Here is a 23,438-nt window from a genome sequence, read left to right as displayed (position 1 = left end):
CTATAATGCTGGCAGGTGCATTACCTCAGCTAGCCACACAATAAGCCAATTAAACATTTTCTGCTCATATCTAGTTTTTGCCTTTCAATTCTCTTTCAGAACAAGATGAGATATAAATAATCAAAGACTAAGAATTTTCACTAGCAACAGAGAACTCAATCTACAATGTAGAAATTTTAAAAACACAAGTTTTTAAATTTCTGTAAGACAATTTATAAGCAATTTAAAACTTAACTCTTTGCTGACTTAGATTATGCTTTCAGCTCATATAGAAGGAAAGGATGTGAAAATCATCATCTGAACTACTCCTGTTTTGGGGCTATTTCTAAAGGATGAGGTCCCCTGTAGTACATACATATACTGTCCCTTCGATGAGATCTAACAGAAGGGACTTGTCAAATCTCAGCCTGCTGGACTTCTGAGCAAACAGACTGTTTTAGCCAGAGATCAATATCTCACTGATTCCCCAAGTGGGAATGTTGAAAGATATTAGGTGAAAAGGTGGGGGAGGTAGCCACATGTGCATGAAAAATACTGAACCTATGCAGTTATTGATGCTTTTAACCACAGAATTTCCAAAACGATTTAGAATGCTGATGTGAATATAATTATTTCTGTAAGGAGATAAAGTATCATTCATCTGTAAATTTGTTTGAACATGAGTATTATGAGACCCAGTTTTAAAGGACATTTTTTTGGGGAAAGCTGCTGCAACTGGTTCCTTTCATGTGGCTGCTAAGAAACTCAAGACTAAATTTTCCCTGTTAACAGTGCAGGATCCTGGGGCATATGTATTTGAACATGGACTCTCAGTGGTCTCATTCGCTTCTCTCATTTTCTCTTCACCATGATTCAGCTTTATTTACTGAATGTTTATTTTTATAAACAACTTAAAATCAGTGTTTGAGTAAAGCAGGGCATTAATAAAACAAAGATGAGAATATCTACTTTGTTCTCAAATTCAAGTGTTTTATCTTCTTATTTTTGTTAACTGTATTTGTACTTTATGTTTTATGATCATTTAGACATGAAAGTGAGCATAGCAGGTGCTTTACTAATTTAAAAGTTAAGAAAATTAAGTTCAAGCCTGGCACAGTGACGCACACCTGTATCACAGCTACTCAGGAGGCTGAGGTAGGAGGATCGTAAGTTAAAGGCCACCCTGGGCAATTTAGGAAGACACTTTCTCAAAATAAAAAATAAAAATAAAAAGGGCCAGGGATAGAGCCCAGTGGTAGGGTGCCCCTTGGTTCAATCCCCAGTTCTGCCGAAAAAAAAAACCAAAAACAAAACAAAAAACACCACAATTTTCTTAAACATTTGTTAAGCTATTTCATTTATCTTGTTAAACATTCAATTGAAATATAAAATGATTTATTTCTTTAAAAGGATATACAAAGAACTGTGGGGCAGTTGAATTCTGGAACATAAATATTACTTTTCTAATTAACAAAAAGATCAAAATAAAGTGGAAAGTATTTAAAATAATTTAAATTAAGGCATTGGGGAATTCAACTGAGTAAATATATACACAAATGCACAAGCACACACATATGTACCCTATGATACCTTTATTCTCAATTCTTTCATAACAAACAATCAGCTACACAAAACATACATTGCAAACTTTAGACATTTTAATACAATGGATGCTTTGAATTTCTACAGATGATCATTAGTGCTGTCTTTGTATTTATCAAATATTATCTATTAATCACTTTATAAAAATGGAAGACTGCTGCCTTAATGGTTAACTATTTTCTATTTTGCCACACCAAAAAAAAGATCATTTCAGAAGAGTGATCTTTTTCTCTAGATATGATTTTTTTCAGTACTGGGAATTGAACTGGGACACTCTACCACTGAGCTACATCCCCAGCACTTTTCATTATTTATTTATTTATTTTGAGATAGAGTCTAGCCAAGTTGCTGAGACTAGCCAACAACTTGCAAACCACCTGCCTCAGTCTTGGGAGTACCCAGGGTTACAGGTATGCGCCACCACTGTGCCCACAGGTCTCTGAGTATAATAAACTTTAAAAAAGAAAAAAAAAAGAAAAAAAAGGATTCCTAAACAGCATTTCTTTCAAACTACTCACATCCTTTCATCAGGCACCAGTCCACCACAACACTCATACATGCTTCACTACTTCTGATTCTACTAATTTGACTCATGAACTCTCCAAACTCCTCTTTAAAAAGAGCTAATCCTTAAATCAAATCGTACCTCACTCCCAGCTGACCTACTTGCTAGTCCCCAAATTCAAATTCATTTCATTAATGTTCATACACATGCAATTCATTCCTTTTCAAAAAGTAGAGAAAACAAGCATGAGTCAATATGGAGTTTTGCCAATATTCTTCATTATGTTAGGTGTTTCTAAAATTATGATCTGTTGTAGCTCTCAACAGCCGAGGTTACACAAAGCTACTGACAACCACAGAGTTGTGCACACACCTCCTTACCATAGTTTATAATCTAGTGGACAGAGGACTAGAGTCATTAAGCAAATTAAAGAAAAAAAGCTTTTCCATTCCTATGAGGAACATGACCTTTGACATTTTCAACCCCTCCTGAGAAGTTCCACTGTCAGAACTTTCACCCTCCCCACATATAAGCAATGAATCATTTCAAAGATTAGAGGAAATGCAATCCATCTTCATAAGAATATTTTAAAGCTCTGTCATATTACTCTTAAATAGTAACAAGGAAAAATAGTAAAAAAACAAACATTAAATACTAGCATAGGATCAGCTTTAAAAAGTAGATTCCAGGATAAAATTTTCTGAAAGTTAAAAAAAAAAGAGCTATGACTCCAAAAACTCTAGCTTTTCCTTTCCACAAGATGCACTCTCTTAACACACACATTTACCTAAATACATTTTAAATAATAGTTTTATTCCTTTTCTCACAGTGCAATAATTATGAAACTAGCAGGTAACATGCTCCACCCACAAAAAAAGTTCAGTCACTTATTTTACTTATTTAGAGACAGGGTCTCGATAAGTTATTGAGGCTGGCCTTGAACTTGCAATCTTCCTGCCTTAGTCTCCCAAGTCGCTTGGATTACAGATGTGTGCTACCACGCATGGCTTGTTTGGTCACTTATAAAAATCACATACCATCTCTATAAATAATAATATGTATCTGAAGAGTTAACTTTAGTTTACTGTAATAAAAAAGTCTTGAAATAGCCAAAATAATCAAGAATGAAAACAAAAAAAATCAATATTACTAAGCCCAAGAAAGCACAGTTATTAGAAGTACTTAACTCACAAGAAAAGATGGTTCTCTGCTTTTTAAATATGGATTAAAATAAGTCTAATTTTTCTTCTTTCAACAAAGTGCTACTCCAACTCATATAATGAAAGCTGGCCTAGAGTGGAAATGAACCAATACAGTAAAACCTCATTAATTTTGATTCCACTAATTAATTCTGAGTTGATGGTTACCTTTGCAGCCTGTGTGAAAACAAATTAATGGTATAAACAAAACAAATGTCTAGCCTATTTAAATGTAAAAGGAAAAAAGACCATTCAAGCACACTTTAGTATTAATTTTAATTCAAACAATGAATAGAGTAATGATAAATAATTCTCAGCTACCTGTTAAATGGAAGCACTTAAAAGATTTGCTAAAATACAACCTGGTATTCTCTTATCTATCTCAAAATTATTTAAGAAGCACTTCCTAAAGAATAGTTTATAAATCATATTTCTTACTGATTTAGATCTGGTTTCCCCACAAATGAGTTAAATTAGCGCAATTCCTTTATTATTAAATCCTAGAGATCTGAGTTAGTGAACATTTAATTCACCTACAATGACTAATTCTATAATTTGATTAATTCCATTCCACCTTTTTCTACTTCAACTTGAAAAAGACACCTAAAGATGATTTAACACCAAGGTCATTATAACACGATAATGTGTAAAACATTCAATAGGTAAAATTAAAATGGTAATACAACAACTAAAAAAAAGGTGAACCTCATATCTTCAACTGAACTTACTTGAAAGCATTTTTGCTCCAAATTTTTAGGATCACATACTTATTCATTTAAAAGATTTTGAAATGCATTCCATACGTTTATAATTATGCTTATGTACTTAAGAGTTGATATACTATGTACACTATAAAACATGCACATGTATATTTTAAAAGGATGAGTCAAAGTTAGTTTAAAGACACAAAAATTTTATATAATTCTGAATTTTGGGGGCTGCTTTATTGCTGGATTCATCAAATGATCATTGTTTGAAATTCCATGTGACGGATGAAAAATATTTATTCTTCATTAGAAATGCCTTCCATTATTTTCTCTACCAATTTGTGATGGTGAGGTTAAGAACTATACAATATACTCTGCAGATCCCTTAAGTCAACACCTTTAGCTCCTGGGGGCTCACCCACTATTGCCCAAGGCAGTACATGCCCGTCAGAGCGTGACAGGAGGGGGATGCCAGCGTCCATACAACTCGGAAAGCTCCAGTTCTTCAGATTAAAAGAAACAATGAATTAAAGTTCTAATATTTTTCTCTTCATACCCCCATTGACTCTCTCACAATTTTCACTTCAGTAACCACTGCTATCGACTGTCTTAAGAGTGTAAACACAATTCAATTAAAAAGTTTTATCACTGTAGAGAACTGTGCAGCATGGACTGAGCCTTCTATTAACTTCACTAGTATTTTATAGGTGAATATTATTCACCAAATTAATTTGCCCTAGAAATAACATACACCAATGACATTCTAATTAAAAATCTAACAATAAGCAACTGAACAAAATATTTAACCAAGTGAAAATTCTATTTTTTTAATGACAAAATTAAAATAACTAGGGAAGAAGTCAGGGGAAGATAGGGGACCCAGACAATTATATTCCAAGGCCAATTTTTATTTTTCAAAGAATTCTAATCCTAAACCAAATAAAGGCTCATTGAATTTGTCAGTAAATAATCCTCAAAGTACATTAGCCAGAAGAGTAGAATGCCACTAGCTATCACAGCATCTGATAGAGTCAAAATATACCACCTAGGTCATCCAGTCTGACCTTGCGCCTTTTACAAGACTTCATTTTAAACCATTCCCAGAAACCTCTTATGTAACCTGTTCCTAAGCATCTGCCATGAATTACAGAAATTAGAGACAGCTAGTTTATCCCATCCACTAGCTCTCTGGGGAAATGCATCCATTTTCCAACAGTTCCCGGTGTAAATAATATGCATTTTTTATTTTCTACTTCTGCTAATTTGTTTTCTAAACTATACTGCTCTTTCTTTTCATATCACTTGAGGAGCGATCTCATATTTACCCAAAACAACTTTTCCCTTTGTGTGGATATCTTCTAAATATCTAAACACTCTTTTGTCTCTCCCTTTAAATATGCCCATCATTAGACAAGCTATAAATGACCAGTTCCTTTAGCTCATAAATCAATCCCACTATTCTCTTAATCATTATTTCTTGTACTTCCCAGAACTCTTTCTATGGAACATAAATGTGCTGTTAAGAGACATCATTTATCACTTTTAAATATTCCACCTGAAGGGAAAAAAGAGCCTATGAAATTAAAATTTCATTTCCACGCTTCCACAAAACTAGATTAAAATAAAATTTTAAGTTTCAGAAATCCACTCTTCTTTAAAAAACAAAAAAGTAGAAGGCTGTTTAATATTTTTTTAAGAAAATAAGACCATGTGATTCGACCAACACACTTGACTAACCAACTAATTGGATAATTATATTATGTCTTATTGTTCTAACATTTTTCTTTGTTTACTATATACAAAACATAACAATAAAAAGTGGGCTAATTAGAACTCCTTTCTTCTACTGTTTCTTTATTAAAAAATGGCAAATAAATAAAAATTTAATACATGATTAAGAAGTTGCTTCCTATCAGAGAAACAAGATCTATTATATAAATGACACTGTGACTATTTGTCAGCTTAGGGAAGAACAATTTTAATCCGTACCTCAACCCACAAACATAAATAGATTTCTGACAAAGAATTTTACATTTGTTTTTAATCGAGTCATTGCTTTTAATCAAGTTTTATCAAATTTCTGGGGGGAAGAAAGCAAGATTCCAAGCCTCAAAACTATGGAGAAAAAATATAAATTGTATATGTATATATAAATTATAAATTATATTTATATGAATTATTATAAATTATTAAATTATTATTATAAATTATTGTTATATAAAATATAAATTGTATGGTATAACATACCATATCTGTATGTTAAAGACCCAAAAATAAATAACAAACCAGAAAAGTGTTCCAACAACAGAAGCAACCTAACACTTAATATTTTAGCTGAGAATTGGTTCATAGACTAATATCCTCCATAGGGGGTAAGGCACTAATACATCAAAGGACATGAAAAATTACAACTTAAAAAACTGACAAATTTTTCATAGAAAAATTTCAATATATTTAGTAACCAAAGAAAAGCAAATTCAAACAATAAGATACAATTTTCATTTGTCAACTTAGCCAAAATAGCAAACAATCAACACTTAATGGGTTCAGGCTTCATGGTAAGTATCTTCTTAAGGCTTGGCAGTAATTCATTACAGTTTCACAACAACCCTCTGAAGTAGGCATTATTTTTATTTCCCTCATACTGATGTGGAAACTTAAGCAAATAGCATCTTTTAGACAGGAGCAATGAAACAGGAACTGTTAGCAGAAAATAATTTGGCAGTCTTAAAAATATTACTAACCTTTTACATCATATAAAAATTGAGGTTCTAATATAAAAAGAATTCAAGGAATTCATCCAAAGGAAAAATTCCAAATGAAAGAAAATTTTACACACAAAGTTAATCAATATTGTATAATTTACAATAGTGGAAAGTGGGAACAATTAAATATCCAAGATAGTGGAATGACTAGGTCAATACAGTACACTTACTCAATGAAATGTTATGCAATCATTAAAGATTATTTTCCTGAATAAGTACAACTTTGAAAAATGTGTTGTAATATTAAATGAAGATGATTTATACACAGATAAACATATCTATGTTTCTATAGTATAATAAGCATACAATAAATGAATTTTTAAAGGTCAGAGAAAAATATATCAAAATAATTAATGGTGATTCTCTTATATGTCAAAGGATAACAGGAGAATTTTATCTTCTTAGTTACTTCTATTTTCAAAAATTTTAACAGTGTATGTATTAATTTGACTGGAGTGAAAACTATACCAAAAAGGAACTAAAATTAAAAGACTCCAAACTTGAGTAATCCAAGGAAAACTAAAAGATAAATTACAAGAAAATTGAGCAATGCAGTTCTCTAAAGGAAACAGAAATTTGGGAACTGAAAAGAATGGTGGTGTTTTGTTCTACAAAGTGAAAAACAATTCTAGTTTTTAATTGACTGAATATTTAAGTATGCATCAAAATCATATTCACTTATGTAAATCAATAATGAAAATGTCAAAAAATGGAGAAATGAAATTTTAAAGACCATTAAATATGCCAAGAGGCAATATACATGGTTGATCAGTACAGGTCATCAAGACAGACTACTTAGGATCAAATTCCAGTCCTGTCACTTGCTATCTGTGTGACTTAAATGAGTTATTTAACTTCTCTGAGCCTCATTTCTCTGTATAATGTGATTAACAGCAATAATCATATCTTACAGAACTGCTGTGTGAATTAAATAATGTGTGGAAATAAATTAGCACAGTGACTAACACATCATGAATACAAAATATGACAGCAGTTAATATGGCTTCCATCATCATCATGTCATTACATACCATAAATTCTTTTAAAATGTAATTATATTTATTTTCTCAAGGGGTTGTTAAGTGTTGTCAACATTTAGGTAGCTACCTAAACCATGCATAATTCTTCAAGTACATTACTTTCCCTTTTTCAATATTTTCTTTTTATATTAACATCCACTTTAATTTAATCTGAATAATTCCATCATCATAATCACCAATACCACTTGCATATTATCTTAACATTGGATTAATAAATTTATAGCACTTCTAATAATTTGTAAGTCAATGAAAACACTCAGTCCAACAACTCAATGAACTCCTTCCACTGTTTCCTGAGTATTTCTTCATATCTGTTTTCCTATGGAATTTACTTTATTACTTTTTACTTCATGCCTTTGAAATATTAAAATGCTATCTTTAATTTCAATTATATATTTATGGGTTTTAAGGACCAAGATGATCAAATCTGCAGACCCCGCGTATATTCTAAGGTTTTTATTTTTAAGCAATTCAAAGAGCATTGTCTGTTTTCACCCTGCATACCGTCAGTTGTCTCCTCTTATCTGCCTGGTCCCATAACCATGGGCTGCAAGGATTTCAGGAAGCATCGCCTTCCAGGACACAGGGCCTCAGTTCTTGGAGAAAAGTGAATTTAGATTCCAGGGGGTTGTGTGTTGGTACTGTCCTCTACTTTCTGCTTCCTCAACTTAGAACATGAACAGTACTATCATTACTAGCCATTTTTAATCTGTTTGTCTTACCTTAACCTATTTATCTCATATACCTGCATCCTAACAAGATATATACACTGAACTTACATACCTCTCCTAGAACCATGGAAAACCATTGCTTTCCTTTCTTATGGTAACAGAGAAAGTTTGTAAATTAACAGAACCTAACAGTGCAGTAAATTAACAGAACATATATGCTAAAATTCTTTGTTTTGAAAGACTGTCCACTTACTTTTTAAAGCTATATCAAATAGAGAGAAACCTAACCTTTAGAGTTCATAATTAAGCAAGAAAGCTGTGCCTAATCCATAATTTATGCCTTAAGAAAAAACAAATAAATGAAGTCAAAACACCCCATTCATCATCTGGGGTCACAATGGCAAAGGCTTGCTCCTCTGTAACCCACCCCACAAACGTAAAGAGGAAATGAGCTAGTCTGGGCCTTTAGGACAGGTAAAACCCCAATCTTTAGGCAATGAGCACACAGACAATAGTTTCCAAGGAATTAGGAGAGAGTAAAACCTTTTTATCCAGTTGTTGTCTCTTGTTAACTTAAAATTTTTATTTCATGTGATAATGAAAAAAATTGTTGAAATGCCACACTGTAACCCAGAAAATTACAATTATTATGTGTTGATTAAAATGTACATTAATTTAAAAATAATAATATTAAATCCTCCCTCCCCCCCAAAAAAATTCAAAGTCATACAGAAAAGAGACCCATTCCTAAAACACTTTCTAAAACCAACTGGCCATAGCTGGGAAACAAGGAAATGAATAACAGTTCCAGACAAAGGAACAAAGCACATCTATGATTAAGTCATTCTGGAACTGGAAATGAATGAACATACTGCCCAGATTTAGACCTATTATCATCCAAATGAGAATGTAGTTAAATGAAAAAAGAAATAATAACAATAGTAATGATTTACCCAGCTCCTATTATGGGAGGCATTATTTCTAAATATGAAAATAACCCTTCACCAAAATTGGTGCTAGGGTTCAGAGATGGTAAGTAACTTGCTGACTAAGATGAAGACACATACCCAAATCTGTCTGATTCTAAAGTCCCACTCTCACTGGCCTGACTAACCAGGGGTTCTATTACTTCTGGGTCTGTACACCAACAGCAGATCCAGAAAAAAAAAAAGCAGGAACTTTTCTCCAACTTATTTTAAGAAATTCTTTACCAATGGCTAAAAGAAACCATTCATAATAACTCAAAAAAATCATAAAAACCTGCTGGGTACAGTGGTGTATGCCTGTAATCAGAGAATCTTGAGTTCAAAGCCAGCCTCAGCAACTTAGGGAGGCCCTTAGCAACTCAGCAAGACCCTGTCTCAAAATAAAATACAAAAAAAGCTGGCGATGTGGCTCAATGGTTAAGTCCCTCTGAGTTTAATCCCTGGTACAAAAAAAAAAAATCACAAAAACCAATGTTTGTTAGTTTTGTAATACATTTTTCCTTTCTAATTTTGTATCATTCCATTTTCATTTCATTTTCCTAATGTGTCAAATCTTTCTTTAGAAAAATTTAAATATGTCACCTTTCAGTACATTTTCATATTTTATCATCTTAACTTTTTTCTTTCAAACATCCTTCCTAAGAAGGATGAAATAGTGTCCTAATTCTCATATACAGCTAGTTTGCAAGACATATAAAACCATTACTTTGATCTCTTAGTTATTTTCTAAGTAATGTATATATGTCAAATTCTTGCCAGCATTTGCCTAAAAGCAAGCCTTTATCTATTACAGACAGATCCATCAGGTGCTAGTCAGAAAAACCCATCAAGTATCCCTTCATAGAATATACATAAAACAAAATGCCTCTGCAAACAGAGGTTGTTCATAAACCATGTATAATTTTATAAACACCTACAAAATCAATATCCCCAAACCCAATAGATATTGACCTTCTTAGAAGTCTTCTAAAACCACCCAAAGCTGATCTCCTAAGTGAACCTTCTATTTATTCCCAAAAGGTCTTGAAAACCCACCCTTTCATAATATTAATCATGCTGCATTATAACATTTCTATTTGCTAGGCTGGTTCCCTCATTAGATTAAATTCTGTCAAACACAGACAAGTTTATCCACTAGTATATCCCTGGTTCTAACTAAAACTATGTTGCACCTAATCGAACAATATTCTTAAAAAGAAATTTCTTTTTAACTAACAATTTTTTGCCATTTTAAAAGAAATTATTCCTCCTGTTGAAATGGTCTTATGATCAAGTTCTTAAGAAAAATTAGCCTTTTTTTTGTGTCATACTTTCTCTTCACCCTAAAATAAAACACCGATTTAAGCAATGATTTTATTTGCAATGTTTAACAACACATCACTTCTGTTACTAAAAATAAATTTCATACCCAATGGAATTTTACTACCAAAGATAATAAGGTCTAAATATAAGAGCTAAACAAACTTTTCCAAAATAGAGGAATTTCCTAAAATCTCTTAAATGTTGTACAATATCAGTATGGCCAGAATAAGTACGCATCTTGATCATTACTGAATAAAGGACCTTCACTAACAGACCCTTGGCACAGTACTGATTTTATTTAGCTTCCTACATAAGACAAGATGTATCATAAAATTTTAATATAGAGATAATATAGCAGGAAAGTAATTTTTATCTTGAATACATTAGTTTATGATAGTAGCTTAAATCCTGGAAATGTAAAATTATAAAGAATATAAACTAATTAGAATGCACAACCAATATAGTATTGGTATCTTAATACTTCTGTGCTTTCCAAATAAGATGAGAACTACACTTACTTGTATTCTCTATACAACTACTACAAGTCTAGAAAATTAGCAAAGTTGGAAAGATTATAAACAGGATGATGGAGAAATATGAAAGTACAATGGTAGCTATACAAAACTATTTCTAATTTTTTGAAGGCAATTTCACAATCCTTATTCAAATGCCTTTAAAAATTAATATGCTCTTCTTTTATGTCAATTTCAAACTTAAGAATTTATCCAAATAAACTACTCTGGAACTGCAAAAATACTTAGTTATATTAATTCTTATCCCTGCATTGGTAAGAAAGAAAACATTTTTAAAAAGCAACATCCTAAAATGTCCAATAAAATTAAATAAGTTACAAAATATCACTAAAAACAATTTTCTTATAATTTACTTAGAGGCACAGAAGGATAACTAAACCATCTTTTTTAAATGCCTGTATTTTCTATTACTATGTATTGCTTAATTTTTTAAATAAAATTAATTTCAAAAAAATGGTGCTAATGCATAAAAACATAGGAACATGCTCTCAAAATCTAAGATTTTGATTGTGAATTGAATTATGTTTTGCTATATTGGGCCACAAAAAATTAAGTTTTAAGAGAAAAAAAGAAATTATATTTTGAAAAATGATAGCTCTGTTTCCTGCTTTTGTTTAATTTGTATTAACAAAGTTTATTCTGCTTGGTTTCAGAGACTATGGTATAATTACAGACATTGCTTTTGAAATGTAGAATACAAATTAGTAACAAAACCCCAGGCTCAAAAATGTGAGGCAAATGTCAGGCAAAACTATTCAATACCTCTTTAGACTAAAAGCACAATTATTAAAAGAAAACCTAATATGTTAATTGCTCTTACTGGCTGTGAACCTTACTCATGCTAGCATACATTTAGACAAATAAACCATTCATATTATCACACCTGTATCTAAAACTAGGAATCTAATATTGTCAAATGAAAGCACAAACTCTAATATTTAGGGGAGATGCCTGACGTTCTGTTTTCACAAATCTATGCTGCCCCCTTCTGGATGTTTTTGGAGAGTTTGTAACAAAATATTTACTAAGATGTTCTAAGTGAAAAGTTATCATTTTCAGCTAATGTATTAAAGAACTTCGCCAACATGCTGCCACGCAGAAGCATAAAATTGGTACTAAATAATTTATTCTAAAATATTTTCTATCAAAAATCTTGTTCTGAATAGTTCCAACAACAAAAAAAACAGCTCTGATAATTTAGTTATCAATGTGAGAGAAATATTAAATAAATATTAACTAAAAATAAATAAACATCATCCTTCCAGGAGTTATCTTCATTCTCTGTCATACTCATTCCATTCACTCCCAAAATCAACCCAGTATCTGAATTTGGCACTTATCTTTCCAATTTAATTTTAATACTTATACTACCTACACATGTATGAGTAAATATACAGAATTGATTCGTACTCATGTTTTTAAATGTAAGCAAATGGCATCATATTTTATGATACATACAAAGGTTCCATGTCATAAGCTATATGTCTAAACCCAGTCACCCACAACTAAAGTCAAATGAGAATATGTAGAAGGCTCCGTGCAAAGATGTCAATAAAAAAATCAACTTACACTACAGTTTTCGGGTGGAACTAGAAGTTGAGTAATCTCACCACCATGAACACAGAAGATATGTTTCATTTCTCCAGAAAATATGTCCCAAATTATGACAGAAAAATCCACACCTCCAGATATCAGGTATCTTTGATCATAGCGAGCTGAGACCTGATGAGGATATAGCAAACATGTGACTTTGTTCCGATGACCACGGAGTGTTCTGTGAGGTGGCCAACCTGTGAATGAGGTTTTGGATTTAAAATGCGAAAATTCAAGTCTTACAAAATTTCAACAAGTAAAAGTAAACATGAAATGTCAGAAGAGCTATAAATCTTATCACATAAAAATGTTCCAATTTTATCATCTAAAACTGGTCTGTCCAAATTCAGTGTCTACATGAGACTACTGAGCCCCTGAAATGGGACTAGTTTGGGTTCATATGTCTTTAAATGTTGAAGAGTGAGGAGATTTTAAAGAATTAATACAAAAATACTTTAAAATAATTCAGGAAATAATAATTTTCATATTTGATTGTGAACTGAATTATGTTTTGCTATACTGGGCTACATAAAATATAGTATTTTAGTTAATTTCATTTGTTTCATTTTACTTTTTAGCATGGTTATTAGCAAATGACACATATAGTTTAAGTTTCTATTGGACAGCACTGCTGTAGATTATACTATTGCAGATAATATAGTTAGTAACCCATATAAATAAATAATAATTGAGGAAACTACCAATATATATCAAAGAGATAGAACTGAATATTTATTTATAATCACTATACCATATTTATTCAAATAGACCCAATATTCAATTATCTGTACATTTAATTCTACCAATTACATAGTACACTAACAACCACACTAATCAATTATATTTGTTAAGAACAGTGTAGAGACACTTTCAGCACCAGAGTAACAGAGTTCTCAAAACACTTCAGACATCTGCAGATCTTCAGTATACCTCTCCTGAGCATGTGCTCCCCTTGTAACAGCTGCACTATGGCCGTCTGTGTGGCAGGTACGATAATTATGCTTCCATCTTCACGGCCACAAACCAGCCGTCCATGTGCTGGTATGTACACACTTGCAGTCACCTTAAGAGGCTCGTTACTATTGGGAATCACACTCAGCTGATCTATAATTCCAGCAGGACAAGGATTCAGTTTATCAAAAGCCTCTTGCAAGCTGATAGAAGTTGTCATTTTCAGCCCTGCAAAGGTTTCATTTTGTATAAAAGAAAAATATTAATGGATGTTAAAAAAATTTTAAAACATTACATCATTAGTCGATTCAGTAATGTACCAATAAAGATAATATTCATCAAATATAATTCTTACAAGAAAATGATATATGAACATTATGAATTTATTACACCGTGCTTAAGATTTAAGATGATAAATTAAGAGAATGAGGAAATTGCTACATGAGATTTACTATTACCTTCATCACCTTCCTGTTTATCAGGAGTGTCTGATATGTTCCAAATATTTAATCTTCCAGAAGAATCACCCTGAATTAATAGTTTATGGAAATATTCCTTGCATCCATAGAAGAACCGAGTAACAGGAGGACAAATTAGCAGCTGCCAAAAAATTATTCAAATATCCTTAATCATATTTTAATCAAAATATTTCACACATTAACCTTTTTTCAAATAAAGATGTTAAATACTTTGCCTCAGTACACAAGATAAAAAAGTATCAGTAGCATGATTATTTAACAGTATTTTAATGTAATCTTGTAGCATTAATATACATGTCAACTAATATTTAAATCAGGATAAAATAAACATTCAAGGAAACAAACTATACAGTCTTTCTCTAAAATAATTATACGCTACTCTCTATTTTATAAAAACTGGTTACTAGTCACAATAAGTCAATTTGTCTAATTGCCTGTTATTAAATAATTAATACAGAGGTATGCCACTCTACCAAAAGAAAAGTCTCTATTCATAAGGTCAAAAAGAGAGCTCACTAATCCTGCCTTTCGTGCTCACTCCTGATTAATCACCAAGAATAGCCATGACATTAAAGCACCAACCTTTTGTAACAAGGGGGCCCCTTTTTATCAATCAGTATATTTTTCAACTAGTATTTTTACCTGAATCACACTGACAAAATCAATTTGAACCTAGCCTGAAATGTTAGCTACAGACTACTAGGAACAAAAACCATTCATTAGGGTCTTACGTATATTTTCCTTTTTGAAACAAATTTTCAGGATACAATTTTATGCCTTTAGTGAGATTCCTTATTTGTAAGTAATTAAATACTAAATTAAAATTTAGAGTATTAATTCACAAATACTGGAATATTCAAGAATAAAATCTTAGGCTGAAGAGCAATAAGAAATAGACTTCCATTTTGACAACTACAGTTAATAATCTAGTTACTGTATTTGGTATTAGTTGTTTCACAAAAAGCACTAATCTGTACAAACTAGATATATTAAGCATAATCAATTATTGACTTTACTTGTATTTTGAGAATTTTAATTGAAAATTACATACTTAAAAGAAGTTGTTACAACAGCTATAATACTTAATATGCCGTATTTCAACATATGAAACTCTAATACCACACAATACATACATTTTAATTTAAAATGTATTAGGGAACTTATATTTAAAGAAAAATGACATGTTATGTTGTTTTGTTTTGTGCAGGGTTTTCTATACATGTCATTTAGTTTAACTGGAAGTGGCTGTCTAGGTTAGAGAGTAGTAAGCAGAAGTTTAAATTAAGAAAGTAAAGAATGGATAGGTTATAGAGGATCTTAATTGTACCTAGGTGTATACATTCTGTACATCCCAAAATATTCCTGGAAAAAAACAATTCCCTATCCCTCACCATTCCACCACATAAAGATGGAACATAAGCTTCAGAATCATGAACTGTGAAAACACAGAACATCATCATAGAAAACTTTAATTCCAAAACCAATTTCTTTCTTACTGCTCACAGAACAGAGTCAAAAATATAGTACTAAGTGCTACTGTATTTCAACTGCTAATGGACATTAAGTAGGATTTTAGAAAACACAACAAGCTTTTGATTTTGTAGAGAAAAATTTTTTACTCTATGTCTGATATCTAATGATTTAAATCTCTACACAACTTTGGGGAGATACTGCAATGACTTGTTCAAGTAATGAGCTACTTGAACACAATAACCTTTTCTCTTTTAAAATTATATGTCATTGGGGTTCTTTTGTTTGTTTTTGTTGTTTTGTTTTGTCATGGTGCTAGGGATTGAACCCAGGGCCTTGTGCATGAGAGGCAAGCACTCTACCAACTGAGGTATATCCCCAAACCCCTTTCATCATGTTTTAACTATATTAGAATGTAAAATAAATATAGACTCTGAATTTTATCAAAAACTCAATTCCAATATGTAATCAGCATAAGATCACACGCACTTAGAGAAAAGTAAATGCTATTTTATAGGTATATTATGTACTGTAAAATAAGCAAAGTTTGAATGTGCTTATAATTAACCATATCAAAATATTTTATAACATCTAACATAGTGCCTTGAATTATAATAAATCTTTCAAATGCTTAGCTACCAAAAGACACCATAAATACTGCTGTAAAAATTTTGCAATATAGCCATCAATTATAAATGATACCTGAAGAATTTTACCTCTTTATCTTTTCGGTCCAAAAGGCTATGTTGTACTGGAGGAATTAAATTTTCAACTGCTTTCCCCACATCACTGCGGAATGAATCACTAGCTGGAAGGCAACTGGAAATAGGAAAAAATACAATATTCACTTAAAATACTGACATTAGCCATTTTGTCAAAACAAGGGTTTTTCTTTTTTCTTTCTTTCTTTTTTTTCCCCCAATGAACAAAAATGAGATTTTTAAATTAACATTACAGAAATACCTCCTTCAAGCTGGGCACAGTGATACACACCTGTAATCCCAGTGACTTGAGAAGCTGAGGCAAGGATAATGCAAGTTCAAGACCAGTCTCGGCAATTTTGTGAGACTGTCAGCAACTTAGCAAAACCTTATCTCAAAATGAAAAATTAAAAGGGCCGGAGTATAGCTCAGTGGTAAAGCAACCCTGGGTTCAATACCCAGTACAAAATTAAATAAATAATAAAAATATTCTCCTTCAAATAAAAAAATTCACTTAATTTTTGTAATTTGAAGTTAAATCAGGATTAAAAAGCTAACATAAAAAGCCCTGAAGTTTTTGGCCTAAATTAAATACTATACTATATATATTTTCATACTTTCCAGTTACACCCCAAATTCTGATCTTTTCCTTTTGATTAAAGTCCTAACTTCTTATTTACTGCATACCTGGCAGGTAGTTTGTAAATATAACTTTGCCCATTTTCAGTCCAAATGATTACTTTATCTGCTGATATAAAATCCCCTCCAGTCCAAGTCTGTCCATTTTCACTAGGACCTGAACACAACAGGGAATAGTCTCCAGCATCAAATACCTACAAGGAACAAGAAATTTGCCATCTAGTCCACGTTCTGATGATTTAAGTAAGATACAGCTAAGATACAGCAACATTTAAAAAAATATTAACAAACTTCTATAAATATGTTTAACAGGCCTTAAAGTTGGATAACTCAGATGAAGACATCTTGTCAATGAGCTCTCTTGTGGCTGGGTCACCTTTAATGGGGAAAAACCACGTTGGCCTCCAGCTGTGTGCAGCCTCTAGACCATCAGGCAACAGAGTAGGATCCATGGAGCAGGGGTGTTCTCTACACAGGAACAGGAACCCTTAGCCTTTCCATGAAGAACAGCAAGTCATGGGGAGGACGCTCTGGAATGCAGCCTCTGACTCCTGTTGGAGCTGTATTTCTGGTAACATTTCTAACCACTACTCTGACATTGGAGTATTTCCTTATTAATAGGGAAATCAACTTTGCTTTACTTAGGTTATCAATGTTCTAAAATATTACAAATAAGAAGTCAACAGACTCCATTTTATTATTGAGTAATTTTGTTTTCCCTTTGGTACTGAGAATTGAACCCAGGGGCACTTAACCACTGAACTAAATTCCCAGACTCTTTTTTTTTCATACATGTATATAGGGTAATAATTTCTATCTCATTCTACCATCCTTCCCATTTCCACTGCCCTACCCCTCCCCTAAATTCCTTCATTCTTCCCTACCCACTCCTGACTATGGATCAGCATCCACTTATTGAAGAAAACATTTGGCCTTTGGTTTTTTGGGGATTGGCTTATTTCACTTAGCATGATATTCTTTAGTTCCATTCATTTACCTGCAAATGTCATAATTTCCTTCTTCTATAAGGCTGAGTAATTCCATTGTGTATATGTACCACATTTTCTTTACCCATTCATCTGTTGAAGGGCACGGAGGTTGATTCCACAATTTAGCTATTTTGAACTGAGCTGCTATAAACATTGATGTGACTGTGTCACTGTACTATGTTGATTTTAAGTCCTTTGGGTATAAACCAAGGAATGGGACAGCTGGGTCAAATGATGGTTCCATTCTAAGTTTCAGACCTTTTTACATTTTTTTAGAGACAAGGTCTCACTGAGTTGCTTAGGGCCTCAATAAATTGCTGAGCCTGGCTTTGAACTTGCAATTCTCCTATCTCAACCTTCAGAGCCACTGGGATTATAGGCATGCGTCACCACACCCAGTTTATTTAGTAAATCTTACATGCAAAAGTCAAGTCACTATAATTTCATCAGCAATAGAGGTTACTGACCTTACACTGTCTTCCATTAGTAAAGTTAGGCACATCAGGGTTTACGAAGTGCCTTTACAAGGGTTATTTCCCATGACCCTCTGAATCACTGCAGGAGGAAGGCAAGCGACTATTGCTACCTCAGTTTACTGACATAAATAAGGGTATGTCACTTACTCAAGGTCACATTTTCAATAAATAAAATAGCCAGGACTAAAAACCCTGGTCTTATAATTCCTAGCAGCATCATTCTTTTTACCTACATCATGTACAACCATGGCAAAGAAAAGTTGTACCCCATTTGTGTACAATGAATCAAAATGCAGTCTGTAAAAACAAAACATAAAAATTAACTATAAAAATTTTTAATGAACATACATTTTGTTGCAAATTTTTCCCAGGAGAAATGAAAATTCCTCAGTCCTCAGTGGCCCAGAGGTTTTACTTATCTTTAAAGAAAAAAATGAGGTTGGATGTGCAAACCCTTGAAATTAGAACAAACCTAGCTGAATTTACCACGATTCACAATAGTCTTTATGAGTATATGACATTAGGACTACAGTTATAGCCAAGAAGAATCCAAAATGAATAATGAATGGAGACCCGCCTTCCAGTCCTATAAACTATTATAACAAACTATATAACTATAAAAGTTAAAACAATACTGCACTGTATTGGTAAATGAATGGACAGACAAATGAAGCAGGCTAGGAACATGCAATATGGCATATTTTCAAGGCACAACAATGGACAAGTAAATGAACTGTTCAACAAATGGCATCAGGAATAGGGTGTCAGTCTGCAATGAAAATGAAGTTGGATTTACATATCACCATTTATACAAAATAATTCCAAAATAAATTATATTATTTTGCAAATAAATGGATGGAATTGGAGAATAGCATGCTAAGTGAAATAAGCCAATCCCAAAAATCCAAAGGCCGAATGTTTTCCCTGATAAGTGGATAATGATATATAATGAGGGTGGGGGGTATGGGGAGTGAGAGAAGAATGGAGGAACTTTGGATTATATAGAAAGAAATGAGAGGGAAGTGGGGTATGAAAAATGGTGGAATGAGACAGACTTCATTACCCTATGTATATGTATGATTACATGAATGGTATGAATCTACATCGTGTGCAACCATAGAAACGAAATGAAATTGTACCCCATTGGTGTACAATTAATCAAAATTCAGTCTGTAAAAAATTTAAAAAATAAATAAATAATTTTAAAAAAGAATCGGATGTCTGCAAGGTAAAACCATACAAATATTAGGGAAATGGAGTACTTTTTAAATCTCAACTTACAGTAAGCCCTTTTAAAACATGTCACAATTATTTTAGAAATCATAAGAGATAGCTGGGTGCGGTGGCACATGCCTGTAATCCCAGCAGCTCGGGAGGCTAAGGCACGAGGATCACAAGTTGAAAGCCAGCCTCAGCAAAAGCAAGGCACTAAGCAATTCAGTGAGACCCTGTCTCTAAATAAAATAAAAAACAGAGCTGGGGATGGGGCTTAGTGGTCGAGTACCCCTGAGTTCAATCTCTGGTACATAAACAAGAAAAAAGAAAGAAAAGAAATCATAAGAGATGATATTAGACTATATTAAAATGGAAAACTTCTTTATGGAAATAAGTAAAAAAAATCATTCTGGCACATTGTACTATATCAGTGTACTAACGCACAATTTCTCTGATGTTAATGAAGTTCAGCACCTTTCTATACATTTACTGGCCATCTATCTGGTTTTCCTCTTTGGTGAAATATTTTTGTCTATTTTCCTGCTATGCTGTATTTTTCTGCTTGGTTTATAGGACCTGGTTTTATATAAACACTGCATAAGTTCTTCATCATATGTGAATGCTCTATCTTCTCTCATGTGTGTTAGCTTTTCACTTATTTTTAAAAAAGAAAAAGTCTATTTCATTTAATTATAAAATGCTTATAATAAACACAAAAGAAACTGGTACTAGATATTGCCTCTGGAAGGGGAAGGAGAGTACCAGGGGAAAGGGTTGCAGCACACTCCTTTTCACTTTATTCTCTTGCACAGTTCTTTTATTACTAATCAGGTGTGTTTTAAATTTTGAGTCAAAGGAAAGACCCCATACAGCCTACTCTGGCTAAGCAGATCTTATCTATTCTTGTTCTAAAATAGTAGCAGTGACAAAGATAAGATTAACAGGCTGTGCCCAAGTAAGTCCTTTCATTCCTGGGTCCTTGTCCACTAGTCTCAGGAAACCCACCCACTCCGTGTTCTACCTCTGAGGCACTGTGGACAGGACGAGGGCAGGTGCTGCAGTGTGCCTGCCTCGGTTACAAGAGCAACTCTGCCACCACTGGTAAGATCTTACTCAATTACTTTACCCCCCTGTGCCTCAGCTGAAAATGGAGAAAGTAACAATGCCTACTGTGGGAGTCAGCCTCTGAGATAAGCCCCTCTGCTATCTAACTTCCGGAATTCATACCTACTAGAGTGCAGGCGGGATACTGCAGCCTAAGTGATGAGATCTCAGTTCCTAGAGTAGGTGGGTCTGGAATACATCTTTTGCTGCTCAATTATTCTGAGGGAAGACAGATCCTGTGTGGCGAGTTACTTCATGCAGAAGGAGGTCCACAAGGAAATAATGTCTCCAGGCAGCAGTCTGTTGGACTTAAGGCCTGCTAACTGCCATGTGAGTGAGTTTGGAGGCAGATCTTCTGGAGCTGAGCTACTTTCACTGTAACTTGTGCAACACTTTGAGTCAGATGTGCCCAGAAAGCCAGGCCCACAAAACTGGCTTGTAATGCTTTTATGTTGTTTTAATATACTACGTTCTGGAGTAATTTTTTAAGCAAGACTAAATAATTACTATACCTACCCTCAGAGAGCTGTAAGGATTAAAAGGAAAAATACACAGAAAGCTTCCAGAAAAGTGCTAGGCAGGAAGCAAGTTCTCAAACATGTTGACCACTTTTCCACAGAAATATTCAATTCTGGCAATGTGCAAATAATATACTGCCTCCATGATTAACTCTGTGGTGCTGGAGGAAGACCATCACAACTCCAAGAAGCCAGAAAAAAAATGGCATTTGGGTCTAACAACACCCTACATAGCAATATGCATTCTGCAGAAAACATGCCCATACTGCTTACATTGTGTTGGTAAGACAATAACTAAAACAGTGGTAAAATGTAGAAATTAAGATCAATAAAAGTCACTAACAGAACTGTTCCATGAATGAAAACAAAACAAGACAACTGAAGCCAAGTCCCAAGTACTCCTCAAATACATCAAACCAAGCCATGCTCAGTGACGCACACCTGTAATCCCAGCAGCTCAGAAAGCTGAGGCAGGAGGATAGTGAGTTCAAAGCCAGCCTAAGCAACTTAGTGAGCTCCTCAGCAACTCAGAAAGACCCTGTCTCTAAATAAAATATAAAAAAGGGCTGGGGATGTAGCTCAGTGGTTAAGCACCCATGGGTTCAATCCCTGATACCAAAACAAAACAATCAAACCAGACATAAATTCTAAAGAAGTCTTTCACCAAGCAAATTTTTATAATTATCTCTGGAAGTATGATAAACCAATATCTTAAAAGATAAAGAAAAAATAGTTTCTTACTCATGTAGTCATCTTACCCTCCAATATTTGGAGCACACAACCAAAAGTGATCTTTGGGTGAATGCACAAAAAGAGATGCTTTGACAGTTCTGACAATAAATTGGTTTGGATTCCTCCTCAAATATTGGCTCAGTATCCTGAAAAGAAAAAGATTTGTAAAACTTCAGAAAGAGTTTTGTTGTCAATTAGAAAAATTATCAATAACGATAAAGACACCAACACAAAGTAAAGGCATCACTTGATACGTCATCATTTTGGTCCCTTGGGTTAAGAGCCAAAGTAATTAAAAAAAAAAAAAAAAAAGTACTCTAAAACACAGCTTGGCACAAACATCTTTGCTACAAAGCTACCCAAGATTTATATCCTGATGAACATCAATATGTTGTCACTCTAGCAAAGGCAGATGATAAAATTCTGCATTATCCTAATTTCTATAAGTATATATATTTTAGTGAAAGAAAGAAGGAAGGAACAAAGGAAGGAAGAAAGAACAAAAAAAGTCCTGATCAGTTCCTTTAGGATCTCCCATGTCTAATATTTCCCTAGCTCCAGAGAACAGCATCAATACTGTCAGAAAATTGATCTGCCCTTCTTACTGATAAAAAAAAAAAACTAAGAATTCAGGTCCATAACACTGAGATAGAGACTAAAACTGACTTAATCTACTTTTCACAGTGACTTGCTTTATCTTTTCCCTCAAGTACACCTTTTAACTTAAACGAAGCCACAGAGGAAAATTCTACCCCTTCTGCTTCTTTACTTCACATTCTGTGCAATATGTTTGTCTATTTCCTATTCTTGGTGGAGCAGATGTCACCACCAAGTGAAAGAAATAATCCACTCACACATGCAGCCCGCTAAAGATCTTTTATACTGTGTCCCTAGGACCACGGATAAGGAATAATCTTTTCCTTTCCTTTTAAGGAAAGAAGGGAAGGAAGGAGTATGTCCACCAAAACTTTAGATATCAGAATAAAACCAGAAAAGTCAATCCCAGTCTCATTTGTCTCACCTGCATGCCACTTATTTCAGAGGTAACGATCCACACCTTCAAGATGCCTGTCACTGAGAGTGCTACCACAGTGTCCTCTAAACCAAGAAGGGACAAGAAGTCCAGGTTACAAACAGCATGCTTTCTCTCCAAATGTTAGGACAGCTTGTTTTAATGAAATTAACAATAGCATGTTTCATAATTAGCAGAAAAACACAATTCTCTATTTCATGAAATAGAAATAAGATTTTTAAATGTAGTTTAATAAAAATCACCAACAAT

The 23,438-nt window shown here is 33.2% G+C and overlaps 1 protein-coding gene across 1 annotated transcript in view; it reads right to left on the bottom strand.

Moving 5' to 3' along the window:
- The window catches only part of Wdr7 (WD repeat domain 7), a 322,806-nt gene that overhangs the window by 264,153 nt on the left and 35,215 nt on the right, over positions 1 to 23,438 (bottom strand). Inside the window, 7 exon segments of the mRNA XM_047526338.1 lie at positions 12,859 to 13,079; positions 13,813 to 14,061; positions 14,292 to 14,433; positions 16,499 to 16,601; positions 17,171 to 17,316; positions 22,183 to 22,302; positions 23,178 to 23,254. Of these exon segments, the coding sequence (XP_047382294.1) occupies positions 12,859 to 13,079; positions 13,813 to 14,061; positions 14,292 to 14,433; positions 16,499 to 16,601; positions 17,171 to 17,316; positions 22,183 to 22,302; positions 23,178 to 23,254 (1,058 nt within the window).

Source organism: Sciurus carolinensis, chromosome 15 (assembly GCF_902686445.1).
Source record: "Sciurus carolinensis chromosome 15, mSciCar1.2, whole genome shotgun sequence".
Classification (NCBI taxonomy): Eukaryota; Metazoa; Chordata; class Mammalia; order Rodentia; family Sciuridae; genus Sciurus; species Sciurus carolinensis.
The sequence above is the reverse complement of the archived record's forward strand: the minus strand, read 5'-3'. Positions and strand labels throughout refer to the sequence as shown.